General features: G+C 36.4%; 1 protein-coding gene across 1 annotated transcript in view; it reads left to right on the forward strand.

Moving 5' to 3' along the window:
• The window catches only part of TTN (titin), a 246,273-nt gene that overhangs the window by 114,588 nt on the left and 115,603 nt on the right, over positions 1–16,082 (forward strand). Inside the window, 12 exon segments of the mRNA XM_009333163.1 lie at positions 610–696; positions 1,678–1,761; positions 7,501–7,581; positions 8,302–8,385; positions 8,688–8,768; positions 9,017–9,097; positions 9,405–9,488; positions 9,820–9,969; positions 10,710–11,717; positions 11,825–11,908; positions 13,644–13,867; positions 15,613–15,787. Of these exon segments, the coding sequence (XP_009331438.1) occupies positions 610–696; positions 1,678–1,761; positions 7,501–7,581; positions 8,302–8,385; positions 8,688–8,768; positions 9,017–9,097; positions 9,405–9,488; positions 9,820–9,969; positions 10,710–11,717; positions 11,825–11,908; positions 13,644–13,867; positions 15,613–15,787 (2,223 nt within the window).

The raw sequence follows: 16,082 nt of genomic DNA on the forward strand, positions 1-16,082 counted from the left end.
TTGTTGAGTTCCCAGCTACTGCTTAAGCCTCCTTTGGGCGTTTATTTATATTTTTCCCCATTTGTAGTCCTATGTGTGTCTGTTGCTGGTAATGATAAATCCATTCAAAGATTGTTTCTCTCCTACACCTTCCTAAGGAATTCTTCCCTTCAGAGTGGAATTGGAGGATTCCCCATCTGACTGCCCAAGACTGAGCTAGTGTAGATATGACACAAGCAAAGTAAATTATAATTTTCTGATGCAGTTCAGCTTTAGCCTGAATTAAATATTTTTATGTGTCAATATTTGTTTCTTTTGCCCAGTTTAGCTCCTGTGAGTTACAGAGATGTTAAAATTCATGTAGGACCTTCCTTCTCATCATTTAAATTTATGATCATAGGATCCCTCATGCCAAACAGAAAGTGCATCTAAAATGTACCAGAAAGATGTACGCTGATATTCCTTAGCTTTCATTGCTCAAGAATTCTGAGATAAGTGGCTCTTCACTTGTCTATGTGTAAATGATGAGATGGTTCCTCTACAAACGAGTGTTTGCTCTGCTTGCTGTCTTTGTATCTGTTGTGATTCCTCATAAATAACTTAAAATCCATGACGAAATATTTTTTAAAGTGCCTGAGGTGCCTAAAAGACCTCTGCCAGAAGAAAAAGTACCTGTTCCTGTTCCTGTTCCTAAAAAAGAAGCTCCACCAGCTAAAGGTACATCAGCTATTAGATAAATTTAAAAATACAGCCTTCTGTCTGAGTGTCTGAATCCTCAAATCCAGTAATTTACCTATTCTGATTTGACTGCTAGACCCTTAACTTTCTTTCACAGTACGAAGACAGGGATTAAGTTACCAAAAAAATGATATTTCTTTAACAAATCAAAACTGAGACAAATTACTTTCTGAGGACAAAGGAAGTGCAGGCAGGACCTTCAAGATTTAATTTTTGCTGTCACAATATTAGTGACATTTTATAGCTAATCATTGAAAACAAGCAGATGAATAAATTAATAAAAATCTGTTAACTATAGTGCCATATCAGTGAAACTCTAGTTTCCTACAGAATCCTAAAAAACTAGGACCTTCTTCAACCTAATGATGTGCTGGAGTGCATATAAGCTTAATAGGTGTTCTCTGTATCAGGCTCTACAAAAGATGAGTATCATGAATAGCAATTGTCAGTGGATGCTAGTAGAGTTTCTCTGCTAGTCTGGAGCTCTGTAATTTTCTGGCCAGAGCACTTAATTTGCCAGAAATTAATTTCGTGCTAACTTTTATAGTTGTTTCTCATACGAATTATCAGAATGAAATCAATGGGAAAGGGTTGGGGGGTTTTTTGCATGAAGGCTTGGAGTTAGTTGGTAGGAAATTAAAACCTTACCATATTCCCAGCTGGTATTAATTAGATCTTATCATTCATGAAACCTAATTGTTAAGGCTTATCCCAGTTAAAAATTCACCCAAGATCAGTGTTTTTCTTTCAGTGAATACGGAAGAATCTAGCTATGTGAATCCAAGCAAAATAGTCCAGATGGGTGGCCTGCAAGGTCACCACTCAACAGCAACTGAGGACACTGTATTTTGTATTTTTCTAAATTTTCTGACTCTTGCATTGTTTGCTTTTTGTTTAACTTCTATTCTTACATAATATTCATACTGCAAAAGTTCTTAAAAAACACCAATGTCTTTAAAGTGCCAGCGATGCCAAAGAAACCTGTTCCAAAAGAAAAAGCACTACCTGCTATTCCTAAAAAGGAAATGACTCCGCCAGCTAAAGGTATACTTCCTCTGCATTGTCCTCATGAATCATGAACTCTGATTTCAGTCTTTTGTCTTCATTATTTGTTGAGAAAGATGTGCATATGTTTTATGTCCCCACAGTGTTTTTTTCAACTGTTTGTGATTGTCTTTTTTTGCCTCTTGGTTTCAAGTCATTTGTTGAAAATATGTGAGAGTCGCTTTAAAAAATGTGTGTTCTGTTGTTAAGCTGAAAGTAGTTCAGAAAGAAAGAATATTTTTGTTTCTTCTGAAAAAGAAGGAGACTCCACCATCCAAACGTATGGCCATCTTTCAACAATACTTTTTTAATATGTTATTCTTCTGTCTAATCTTCAAAATTAACATAAATGTTCTTTCAAGAAGCTTTTAATCCTTTGTTGTTTCTTGAATCTTCCTTGTTAGATTTGCTTTTCTTCTTTCTAACTTCTTCCAAATAACTTTGAAAGCCCTAAAAGTAAATTATATCTTAAAGGGCCAGCCGTTCTCAAAAGAACTGTCCCTGAAGAAAAGAAGCCTACACGTACACCTGAAATAGAAGTTCCACCAATGAAAGGTAAAGGAACATTTGATATGAGATTTTATGGAAAGGAAGTATTTGTGTTGCTTTTCCCCAGCTAACATCTTCTAAAATGATCCTCATGTTCTTTACACCATGGCAAAAGTATCTAGTCTCTACGTGCAGATTCAGCTCTGAGTGATAAATTGAAAAATCTGAGGCAAACATTTCAGATAGGTGCTATACATGTGCTAAACAGTAAATACATTGATTTATGAATGTAAACATGCTGAGGAGGTATCGCTACTTACACTACCAGTATGTAAACCTTCAGTGCTTTCATATTTGTAATATAGTTGTGAATTTAGTTTAAACTGGGGTTTTGAAGCCAATAGATTGGTCATGATATCGGTGGAGAAGTAACAGGGCAAGAGCTAGTAAGTTAAAACCATTAAAGCTGTTACACATATCAGAAAGAAAAGCATGACGATACAGTGAGAAAAGCAAATGGCTTATGCTCTTTGAGAGCAGAAACTATAACTTTCTTCACATAATTAATTGTTCCAGCAAGACAGTTCTAGAACTGTATAATATTTCATTCTCAAAAAGGCACAGTATTTGGGACCTCAAAAGAACTTAGTTTTCTGGGTTTATTTCTGTTTGGGATTTTAAAAGTTGAAAATTATTTTGAGGTTACTAAAAGAAAGCTAATATCTTTGAAGTTCCTGAGTTTCATAAGAGAGCTGTCCTTGAAGAGAAAGTACCCACCATTATTCCTAGAGAAGAGGAGCCTCCTTTGTATGAAGGTACATCAATGACACATCTACCAACCAGTAAATTGCAGAGAATATATCAATTCATGCTCTAGATTGTTCTGTAAAATATGAGACATTTTCAATTATTTTTTTTAATTATTTAAAAGTAACTTCCACCCATGTCTTTGAGACCCTCTCTCCCCCCAAATTTATTTATAGTTTAGCATTTTTAAAACATTCTTTCTCCTCTATTAATGGGAGAAAGAAACATAAATAAGAGAGAAACTAAGTTTCTGATCCAGGAAAGAACCTTAGCCACATTGGACCAAAGAAATGAACTTAAGTAGACACTGGTTTAAGAGCCATCCTGAGTAAGACTTAATTAATCTTTGAGCTGGGATATAGATAGTTAATGCCAGATGAGGACATGTGAAATTCAATTACAATTTCTATCTAATACACAGAACTAAGTAACTAGAAAATAAAATGAAATATTTCTGTAAGCTTGTATTTTACTAACTGGGAATAGTCACTTCTAGCAACAGTAGCTAACTGATCAGGTTGAAATGAGGTATTTAAATAATTTATGTTCAAACAGCTCTTTGTCCATATACATGTCTGCATTTTTGCATTACAAGTTGTCTTTCTAATCTTGTCTTGTAAAAAATATTATAATATGTAAAATAAACTAATATCTTTAAAGAGCCTGAAGCTTACGGAGAATTTCCAACAGAAGAAGAAGTCCCTGTTATTATTCCTAGTGAACCAGAAGCTCCAGCAGCTAAAGGTACACCAACTATTCGAGCAATCTATAAAGCAATATGTTCCCTACAAATTAGTTATTCATCTTCATCATTCCATCCATGTGCTAATCTGTCATTTAATGTGTTCATTCTAATGTTTCTTTAGATGCTATGTGTCTGTCATTGCTTCTTTGTTACTTAGAATTTGTATATTATAATGTTCTTTAAAAAATGTAATATCTTTGAAGTACCTGCAGTGACAAAGAAAACTGTCCCACTGAAGAAAATACCTGCTGCTGTACCTACAGAAGAAGCTCCTCCAGCTAAAGGTACATGACCTCCAAATGGATTTTCTCTAGGCTCTTTCAACAAGTGAGAAATCCAACATGTTTGTTTTTCTTGAACAACATGACCAGGTGCTATACACACTGTTTTCTTGCATTTGATCTCTTGTTGTAAATTTTGTCTGTTTGTTTGTTTGTTTTTATCTCAGAAAGAGAGCATACGTATGGGGAGATCAGAGATTAAAAACATAATAATTTTGCAACCATTTACAAAGAAATCCAGAAATATTTCAGCATCTTTCTTCATATGTTAAACTAATGAACAATTATTAGGACAGAATAATTTATCATTTAGGAAAACATTCAAGGAATATTTTCCATAAGTTCTTATTTTTGTCTTTTAGCAGCTGCTCAGATTGATACATTCTGCATCAAGAATTTAAAATTTAAAAAGAAAAAATCAGACAAATACAAAGAAATTTAGTAGACAGGAAATTCATAGCAGGGCCAGGGATTAGCCTTAAATTTTTTTGACTTCCTGTCTCATGTTCTATTTCCCAAAATACTTTGTCTGACAACATATTAAAAAAAAAATCTAAAAGATTGTGGCAGAAGCTTGGTTGCAGAAACACTCTTTGCATTCATGTCAGGGGCTTTAATAAAGTCAAGTTTAAGGTAAGACTTTAAATCAGGACAAAATACAAAGCCACAAAATTTTTTCGTAGAAACATATTTTTGTAATAAAATTCCAGTGCTGAAGAACTCTATAGATGTTTGAAACATGTTTAGTTAATTGCACTGGAGTTTTGACTTGTTTTTATAGGTTATTTGAAATTTCAACAAAATAAAACCCTTTAAATTGCCAAAATTCCTGAAGATTGTTTGATAAGAAAAAAACAGCTAACTACTATCTTTTCAGAGAAGGGCAAATTTAGACCTGTAAGTGCTAGGAGTTAGAATAACAGTGAACTCCAAGAAAGTGAAGTTGTTGAGTTGTATTCACAGGTTAATACCATGTATTTTCATATTGTTCTAATAGAATTTTTTATTGTTTTACAAAACTGTACTACTTATTTCCTAGTGCAAATTTCTAAAATAAACCAATATTTTTAAGTTCCTGAAGTACCAAAGAAAGCTGTCCGCAAAGAAAAAATACCTCCTGTTCTACCTAAAGAAGAAGCTTCACACCTTAAAGGTACAAGAAATTTTGAGTAGGATTTGAAGGATAAAAATATGTTTTCATATATAAATCTTTATTTTGAGAACATTCTGTCTACCAGAAACTGGAGTTTAGTTAGCAGCTTTAGCTAGCTGTAACAGTATAAACTTCATTTAAAAAAAAATAAAAATCGTATCACCTGTAGTTGTTCTTAAGGGGAAAATTAGCTTTAAGTCCAAAAGAGACAATTGCAAGGGACCCTGTTACTTGAGATCAGTCCAAGGGGAAAAAAGAAAATAAAAACAGAAAAAGTGACAGAGCTCAGATAGACAGGGCCTCTCTCTTTGCATTCAAGGAAGTAGCTCAGTTGATGACATATCACACATCTTTCTTCTGGCAAGCTGCAGAGATCAGATCAAGTTAGAATATGAGATTTTTTTTCTTCCCTCATTTGAAAGAATCCTAATTTTGAGCGTAAATATAAAATAGACCTCATCTTAAGGTAGTAGCTCATCTTAAGATGAGCTTGAATATTTGATTGTATTTGTTCTTTTCTTTCATATTGTCTTGTTTTCTGAAGATATTGTAAGTTAATTTAAGTATTTAAACTAATATCTTTTAAGTACATGAAGTTTATGAGGAGATGCACATAGAAGAAGAAATTTCTACTGTTCATAGAAAAGAGGAGGCTCCATTACCTAGAGGTATATATCTTCTTCATCATCTCTTCCTGCAATTTGCAAAGTCATGAACTCCAGGAAAATTAAATTATTCATGTTCATGGTTTAGTTCTTGTTCAATGTAATTAATATTTGTGTTCGTTCTTTTAGTACTTTACTTACATTACAAACTTGGGATTTTTTATGACTTTTCTTTCTATTCTATATAAATTCTTAAAATGAACTAATATCTTTAAAGCGGTCACAGTCGTTAAGAAAGCTGTTCCAGAAGAAAAAGTGCCTATTGCTGTACCTAAAAAACGAGAACCTACTCCCGTGCCTAAAAGACCAGAATCTCCACCATCTAAAGGTACTTTGATAGCCTAATAGAACTGAGGTCTTTTGCTGATAACATCTTTTCTGCTTCTTACCTCATTTCTGATTTAATAGTTCATAGTCCACTTGTGTCAGATTTGTGTCATTTATGTTGTATATGTCTCTTTTCCTGTTTCTCATCTAATCTTTAAGTCATAAAATTAAAATTAAAATCAGTAAATATCTTTCAAGTGCCTGAATTGCCCAAGATAATTATTCCCGAAGAGAAACCTGTCCCTCTGCCTAAAAAGCCAGAAGCTCCACCTGCCAAAGGTATAGGTCAACATATCCTTTCCTTCTCCTTTTTCTTCCAGATTCTTCTGTCCCTTGTTTTGTTGTTGTTAAATCATTAAAAATTAGTTGAGTTTGTCTATTTCTTCTACCCAAGAGTAATCCATTGTGATGGCACAGAAATTTTATCAGAAACTAGTCAAAGGGACTAAGAATAAGGAAAACTCTAGCTGAGTCAATACACAGTGAGATTTACAGTCTCATTTCATGGGTGTTTATAGGTACTGTAAACAGCCTCAGAAATTCTATCAATACTCAAACAAGAAGTATATACGCTTCCTCTTTCACATTGCTCATGTTAAACTTAGGGGTCAATTGATTTAACTTTGAATGAAAAAAGCATTAGGCACACAAACAAGTCGTTACAATTCATTCAGATATTTTAGAAGTCTGTCTGAACTAGTGGTTTGTGTGGCATGTCACCACCGCATGACACAAGATCCCTAGCAAAGTCACTTCGAACTGTTATTTGCCAGAGGGATAGAACTACTGAGACTTTTCAGAACATGTAACTATTGTCAGAGTATCCCTATACATCTACTTGTTTTGTGTTATTTTTCTGTACTGCTTGTTTTATTTTTGTAATTCTTAAAAGTACACTAGTATCTTTAAAGTGTCCAAGGCACCTAAGAAATCTGTCTCAGAAGAGAAAGTAAATGTTGCTGTGCCTAAAAAGCCAAGAGTAACACCACCTAAAGCTTATGTCAATAATAGTGACTCTCTGAGGAAGAGATTTCTCTTTCTCTTGGGCAGTAGGGTTTACAGTAGAAGAAAAAAATTACCCTTTATTTCTTATTTATAAAAAATCCTGGTAGTATGTAATAGTATACAACATTTTTTGCATGACATATCTCTTTTTGTATCTGATCTTACGTTTCTTTCTGCTATGCTTCTTGTGAGACTCTTTCTTCTTAATAATTTACATATTTTTAAATGCCTTAAATATAACAAAAATGAATGTTGTTTTCTTTAAAGTGCCAGAGGTGCCCAAGAAAATTCCAGAAGAGAAAGTACCCATTGCTGTGCCTAGAAAACCAGAACCACCACCAGTCAAAGGTATGTTGCACTGCAGATATAACTACAATTTGGAAGAGAAAAAAACCTCTGCCTTGATTGTGCAGATTAGTTTTTTGATTGTTTGTTTGTGTTGTCCTATTACTTTTATTTTCTGTGCCCACAGTTCTATATATACTACTGTTTAAAATTCTTCTTTTTGAATCATAGCTGTAATCAGTGTCCCAGTGTGTTAGAAATACTGATGTGGCTGGACAGAGATGAGACTGATACTTGAGAATCACAGCAGAAATCTTAAAGAGAAAATAGGGGTTCTGTGATCTGGAATACTCCTGACTGATAGTGAAAAGTCAGCCCCAAAAGAGAGTTTAATAATTTCAAAGTACAGAATAAGTGATACAGATGTCTAACATGGGAGAATGCTCTTCGTGCATAAATGAAAAATTGATACTAAGAAGTCATCGTGCATAGAAGAATGTGACAAGGAATACTGAATGGACGATGGCAGCCTTAGTCAAATGGAGATTTGGGAGGTGGTTGAATAAAATGGAAAAATAATGTAATGCAGAAGGAGAAGAAACTCCAAAAGACTCTGAGGTGTTTCCTCATACTTTACAAGGACAGAAAAGAACCTTAAGTCAATAAACATGTCAAATCAATGGCTCCATTAAGAACCTCCCTACTTTGCAATTTCTACTGAAAAGTTTTGAACATAGCTGTAAAATTCCATATAATAATGGAAAATAATCTCTTTCCTTAAAGTGCCTGAAGCACCCAAGGAAGTAGTTGTAGAAGAGAAAATCAAAGTTGCTGTGCCTAAAAAGCCGGAAGTACCACCAGCTAAAGGTACTTGTCATTGATAAAACCATGGCAATAGTTTGTCTTATTTGCACTGATAGGACCTTTTTGATACTATTTCCCCATCTTTCTGTCTTATAAACCATGATTTTTGTATTTCATTTTTGGCAGCAGCCTCTTTCCTCATCTCAAATGACTCTTAGTCAAGATTGAGAGCAAAAAGCCCATTTGGGAGAGGGTATTATGTTTAATTGATGTTACCTGGTGTCCTTTTTTTGTTTCTTTTTCCACTTAAATGCTATTTCAATTGCTTTAAATTCTTAATATTAACATAATTATTAATTTTAAAGTGCCAGAAGTGCCCAAGAAAGTCCCAGATGAGAAAATACCTGTTGTGGAGCCTAAAAAACCAGCAGTTCCACCAGCTAAAGGTACTTGTCATTATGACAAAATTAACAGAATCAAAAACATCACTCTTATTGTTTTAACACTATAGAAGACAGTACCCAAGACCTCTGTTAGAATTTTCTTCTGTTGTCAAAGGTTTTTCAAGTGAACAAATGTGTTGTGTGAAAAAAATAGATGTTGTTAATTAGTGTTCTCACTAATATTATTCTGCTGTTATGCTTTAATGTTGTTTATGAAATTCTTATAGTAAAAGATATTAATATTTTTCAAGTGCCTGAGGTACCAAAGAAAGTGGTCCCAGAAGAGGTTTCAGTTAAAGTGCCAAAGAAACCAGAACCTCCACCAGCTAAAGGTAACTGCTGTACACAATTAATGAAAGAAAATCCCTTCATTGTCTAGGGTACCATTTTAACACATCGGTAATTTATTTTTATTATAAATGTTCAGAAAATATTTTTGTTCTTTAAATTGTAGTTTTTGCATCTGTACCTCAGTGAGACATCAGAGAGAATTTTCTGTAGGCAAAGAAAAAAGTTGATATTCATATCCAAAACCACTGATGCTTTTGATGTCCCTGAGTTTTATTTTTTCTTAGTGTCTTAACGCTGCAGACATATGTTTGAATTTCATACAAATAAAATTAATTACTTTCTTTAAAGTGCCTGAGGTGCCCAAGAAAGTGGTTTCAGAAGAAAAAGTACACATTGAAGTTCCTAAAAAACCAGAACCTCCACCACCTAAAGGTACATGTTCAATACTGATAAAATTGCACAGAAATTTTAATCTGTTTCTCTAAATATTATCTTTTTTAAGTTTGTGTTATCCTCTTTTTTTATATTCTAATGTTTATAAATGTAACAGATTGTGTTGTCTTCTTCACTTGTGAATAGCTCCCAGTAAGCAACAATGGCTATTAATGGTATGCAACAAGCAAGGTGAAAAAAACACAGACTATTTATAAGGGGTATTTTTTTTTCTGATGCTGTTTGATAATTTTCACCTTGGAGCTATTATCACCTTTTTGATTCCTATTCTTCAAATTCCTGAAAGTAAAACAAATAAATATCTTTAAAGAACCTGAGGTGCCGAAGAAAGTTGTTCCAGAAAAGAAAATACCTGTGCCTAAAATACCAGAACCTGAGGTTGTGCCTAAAGAACCAGAACCTGTGGTTGTCCCAGAACCAGAGGCTGCACATGAAGAACCAGAACCTCTACCAGAGAAAGGTAAATCTCAACACTAATGAAATAACAAAAGCAATACTTTTTCTTCTTTTCTTTAACACTGTGATTTTCCAGGCCTTCTGTTTTCTGAGATGCTAAATTATACTTGTTCTATGTATCTGCATATGTGTGTGGAACAGACATACGTGGGTCTTTCCGAAGAACAGTGACAAATCTTGGATATCTGAATTGCCTGTATTTTATACTTCAATTTTTCTTATTATTTTTGATTATTCCTACTATTTCTTATTATTTTTGATTATTCCACTTGGGTTCATGAAAACAACCACAACTAATATCTTTACAGAGATAATTGTAGAAGAAAATAAAGTAGCCATTCTAGTAGCTAAAAGCAGAAGATATCAATGTAATTGAAATACCAGAAGCTCCATGAAGAAAAACTAGATGCCATCACTGCTAATTCTTGAAAGAGTCTTCAGCTTATTACCTGCAATGTTATTAATATCTTTTGTCCTGTCCATTCTGTTTATAATTTTCATGGATTTTACTTATAGCCTAAATTATACTACCAGTGCACATGTGCACTTGCATATGGGGGCATAAGGCTTGGGGGGAGGGGTGTGTACATTTGAGAGAAAAGGGAGAAAAGCCAAAATGTGGTATATTCATCCTTTAAAAGACCAACATAAATGATTGATACCTGATACGTTTTTAATGTTTTCATTACAATTGTGGTTTTATGTTTTATGAGTCACTTAAATTTGGTATGATTGTCTGTGCAGTTGTTAAATTTAGCACTAATATCTTTTATGTACATAAAGTGGCCAAGACAACTTTCCCAGAAAAGAAAGTACCTGTTCCAGTTTCCGGAAAACCAAAGACCATTGCAGAACCCCCAAAACCAAAGCCTCAAGAGGTAGAACCTCAAGAACCAGAACCTGCTAGAGTAGCCCGAAAACAAAAGCCTGTTGTGGCACCCCAAAAACTAGAGCGTGTTGTGGCATCTGAGGAACCCGAGACTGTTTTGGCACCCCAAAAAACAGAGTCTGTTGTGGCATCCCAAAAACCAGAGTGTGTTGTGGTGCCTGAGAAAGCAGAGTTTGTTGTGCTACCTGAGGAACCCAAGCCTGATGTGGCATCCCAAAAACTAAAGCATGGTGTGATGCCCCCAAAACAAAAGCCTATTGTGGAAACCCAAAAACCAGAGCATGTTGTAGTGCCTGAGAAACCAGAGTTTGTTGTGGTACCTGAGGAACCCAAGCTTGATGTGACACCCCAAAAGCTAAAGCATGGTGTTATGCCCTCAAAACAAAAGCCTTTTGTGGAACCCCCAAAACCAGAGCCATTCATGGCCCCTGAGGAACCTGAGCTCATTGTGGCGCCTAAGGAGTCAGAGACAGTTGCATCAACCCAAAAATCAGAGCGTGTTATGCTGCCCTCCAAAACCAAACCTTTTGTGCCACCCCAAAAAATAGAGCTTGTTGTAGCACCTGAAGAAACAAAGTTTGTTGCAGATTTCCAAAAATCAACGCCTATTGCAGTGTCCAGAAAATCAAAGCCTGTTGTGGCACCCTGCAAGCCAGAACCTGTCGTGGTGCCTGAGGAACCAGAACTGTTTTTAGCACCCGAAAAAATAAAGCCTTCTATGGCACTTCGAAAACCAAAACCTGAAGTGACATCTGAAGAACCAGAGCCTGTTTTGGCACCTGAGGAACCACCACCAGCCGAGCTGGCCAAAAAGCGAGAGAGTGTTGCTATACCTAAAAAACGAGCAGCTCCACGGTCTAAAGGTACCTCTTATGAATAGGATCTCTTTTGCTTCTCTTGAGTTTACTATGTTTCACTGCTCATTTTAAAGCTTAATACATGTAACTAAAAGATACTAATATCTTTAAAGAGCCTGCAATGCCCGAAAAGGCTGTCCCGGAAGAGAAAATTCCTGTAGCTGTTCCTGAAAGATCAGAACCTCCATCAGCCAGAGGTACGTGTTATCATGAATACATGATAAACACACCTAAACTTCTCTTAAGTATTATCTTAATCTCTTTTGTTCTGTCTGACATTTCGAATCTGAGATTTTAAATGATACCTGCTAAACAAATCGGACTGACTACGAGTGTGTGCCAAATAGTTACTTCAAAACATTTCTATTGTCCTCTGTGTTTCAGTCTCTGTACTTATGTTCAGTTGTATTGTAATTGTAAAATGAAATGCACTAATATCTTTGAAGTGCCTGAGACACCTGAGAGGGCTGTCCCAGAGGAGAAAGTGCCCATTGCTGTACCTAAAAAACCAGGAGCTCCACTTGCTAAAGGTACATGACATCATGATTATCAACATAAGAAAGGTTGTTTTTTTAAAAATGAATCTAATTTTAAATTGATCTTTCACTATATACTCTGATATCTAAAATGTGAGAGATGTACCAAATACGAATTGTTGTGCAGGGGTGTCAAATGTTTCCTCAACTAAAACCATCCAAACTTCTGTTGTACTGTTTTTTTGGCATACTCAAAAAGCTCAGGAGGTAAAATTTGATTTCTTAGGCTATAGCAATAAATCAAGCAGGTATGATGAACTCCTGTCTACCAATAAATGGCAAAACTTTATGGATGCTAACAAGAGAATGAATGCATAAACTGTTGTTCACATTATTAGTAGGGATGGTTTAGTACATGGTTTAGTGGGACTTGGCAGTGTTAGGTTTATGGTTGGACTCGATGATCTTAAAGGTCTTTTCCAACCTAAATGATTCTGTGATGCTATGAGAAAGGACAAAATAAGCAGAAACTGAAGGTTTCAGCAGAGAGTAGCAGTTTCTGTACATAGAGCAAAATAATTGCAAATATCTCTATGTACCTGTGTTGCCATGGGTAGCACCATGGAGCGGAATCTTTTCTTTAAACTGCTAATTATAATTTGCCTGTATTTTGGTCATATGTCAACATTCTCCACTCTGTGATTTGCGAAGCTGTTACATTGATGAATAGCACCAAAGAGCTGTAAAGTTCCTGTGAACACCTAATTCACTGAACCTTGTAAGAGGCATTTATTTTCTCAGATTAATCAGGATGAGAGAATTTATAATTGAAATCCTAAAAAATTACTTAAGATACTCTAAAACTATACACACCATAGATTGATGCAGTGCTGCATCATTTCATTTCCTTTAGAAAGTCCCAAGCACTGGCCAGAGAAATAAACATTCCCTCTGCCACCAGAGTCTCTCCATCTGAAACACAATGACATTCCTCAAGTGAAGTACCACCTCACAGTGATGATATTTAAAGCATTTAAATGAATATAGCAGGAAACAGTTATAAGCAGCATCTAGTGGTTAGAATGGAAGCCACAGCCATTAGGAAAGAATGTGCAAAGCAAAAAAAGAGAGGAAACATACAAAGACAGAAGTCTTTCTGAAGGTGAAGTCAACCTGAAGGATAAAAATAGTGATAAAATCCAAGTGACAAGTAAAAAGATGACAGTGACTGCCAAAAACAGCACAGAAAACAGTCATGAATGATACATGACTGATACTCAAAAACAGTAGGATTCCATAAATAAGTCTCTGATCAGCTGTTACAAAGAGGGCATATGTTTTCTACATTTCCACCTTGACTCAGAAACAGAAACTAAACACAGAATTCCCATCTCCTGCGTGACGTATTTGACAGCCTGGTCATTCCATGTGTTTGAAGCAAAGCACAACTGATGACTGAATGTAACCACAGCACTTTCTCAAAGAAGACTGCGTGCATGTATTATTGATTGTCTTATTGTTTCGTACACATCTGTAGTGCCCACAAAACTAAAATATACTAATATCTTTGAAGTGCCCAAGGTGCCCAAGAAAGGTGTTCTGGAAGAGCCCGTACCTGTAACTCTGCCAAAAAAGCCGGAACCTGCACCAGTTCGAGGTACCTCAATGCCCTGTGCGTCAGCTTGAATTAGGCTGTTTCTTACTGTCTTACATGTTACTTCTGATGTCTGTTATCCCATCCATTTGTGATTACCTGAAATTTCTACGTTCTGTGCTGTGTACAAATTCTATTGTTAGAATGGCAAATACATAGGGATCATGAAGGACTCTCCCACTCTCCTTCATAAGTGTTCAGAATCTAAAATCCTATATATCAAAACTGATAAGATACATGGGAAAGAGCTTTCTACTTTGGATTGTTAATGTAAACTCCTGTCTTTATCATTTTGCCAAGAATCTCAAGTAATATAAATGGGTTTTTTACCTAAAGTATTTTTCTTTAGCCACTACCAACTGGCAACCTTCTCCTACTGTGTGGTAGTAACAACCAGACACAGTCATGACACAGCAAGATTTAAAAAACAGACAAACAAAAAAAAAATCATAAAAACTGATCACTTCAGAGAGAATAAGGAGGAAAGCCAGGTTCAATGGACTGTGAAGGAACTGAAGCTGCTCTGGGAAAAGAAGTCCCAAAGAGAAAAGAGGGACATACATAGATAGGACAGTGGTATTTTAAGACTTGGGCATACGTCCCAAATAACAGATACTTCAATCTCTTTAGTAAACGCAGAGCTTATTCAAATGCATAGTAGATCAGGATGGTCTTCATTCTATGGTCAAATTTCATATGAGAAAACCGTATGGCTGTAGTCATAGATTGATGTACCTTTTTTCTGACCATAAGCTCATGGGGACGCAAGAAAGTGGGCTCTGCAAATCTACAATTGAATTGCACATAGTTATTAGGTACAAGACCACCAGATCTTCTGTATTTGTGCAGAACAATTCTGCATCACACAAAGAAGGAGAACAAGGAAATTTGCTCACTCTGCAGATAGACCTTTAACCCTCGCCAAATGCAATTTCTAAATACAGGATTATAGAAGCCCTGAAACCTCACTAAGCCAAAAGCACCCACTTACTGTGAAAGAGTTGAAAAAAACAGAAGAGAAAGAAAGGAGGGAATAGTAATGATGATGGGATTTCTGTTCCTCACCCTGTGACTGCCCACACTGCTGAATGCAAAGTATCGGCAGATTTATGAGGAATGGCAAGAGATAAGATATGGGCTGAGGTTGCTCCCAGGGAAGAGTCAGATCGCAGCGGGGCTGAGAACAACAGTCTCTCCTCCCAGGGAGGGAAGGCTGCTGTGTACAGAGGGGGGTATCCTAATTCACACCTCACCCTCGAGCTGTACCTAAACATAGCCAACAGTTTTCTCACAGAACCTACTTGGCATCACCACTCTGTGCCTGTGCTCGTGTATGGTTTTGTATGTATGAGAGAGAGAGAGAGAGAGAGAGAGAGAGGGGTCAATACCGTGAGACCAGTTTGTTACTTCCATGAGCGCATCTCTAGTTTATGTTTCATTGTTCATCTTCCTGTTTAATGTATAAAACTGACTGTTACTAATATCTTTGAAGCACCTGAGGTGGCCAGGAAGGCTACTCGTGAGGAAAAAGTACCTGTGGTCATTGCCAAAGCACCAGAGCTTCCAGCACCCAGAGGTACCTGTCTTCGTGGATACCTTAACAAAGAAGATACATAATCTTCTTCTCTTAAGCGTTGTCCTACCCTCTCTTGGCCTGTCTCTGTTTCCAAACCAAGATTCTCGAGGTTGTGCATGCTGGGTAAACGGTGCTGCACATGTGTGTGAGGTTTTGAGCTGGCTGTTGTGACGTTCTGTGTCTGTGTTGCCCTGGTTTTTGTTCCTACTTGGCACATGTTTTCACCAATGTAAAACGAAACGCACTAATATCTTTGAAGTGCCTGAGATGCTTGAGGCAGAGGTCCCAGAAGAGGAAGAGGAGGAGGAAGCACCAGAAGAGGTGGCACCAGTTGCTGCGCCTGGAGAGACAGAAGCTCCTCCAGCTGAAGGTATACGGTGGTGTTCTGAAAGAGCCTGCCGTGCCCTCTGGGTTGCCGCAGTTCTGAGTGCTCTTTGCCACTCTGCATTCTGGGGGGAGGGGTGAGAGTGGCACTTGGTCGTGTTGTGTCTGTATGTGCCTGCACATGCCTGCAGGAGAGAGTGGGGCTCGTCAGCAAGCACTCACTCATAAGCCCATACTTTGGGTCTTTGCTGCAAGTATTCCACCTGAAGGAAGAGTGGTTGTCTGAAGAGGACTCACTGGTAGTTTGTCAAGGGTTTACTTTTCTGCTTTGCTGCTTGCCA

This window comes from Pygoscelis adeliae, unplaced genomic scaffold (genome assembly GCF_000699105.1).
Source record: "Pygoscelis adeliae isolate BGI_AS28 unplaced genomic scaffold, ASM69910v1 Scaffold160, whole genome shotgun sequence".
Taxonomy (NCBI): Eukaryota; Metazoa; Chordata; class Aves; order Sphenisciformes; family Spheniscidae; genus Pygoscelis; species Pygoscelis adeliae.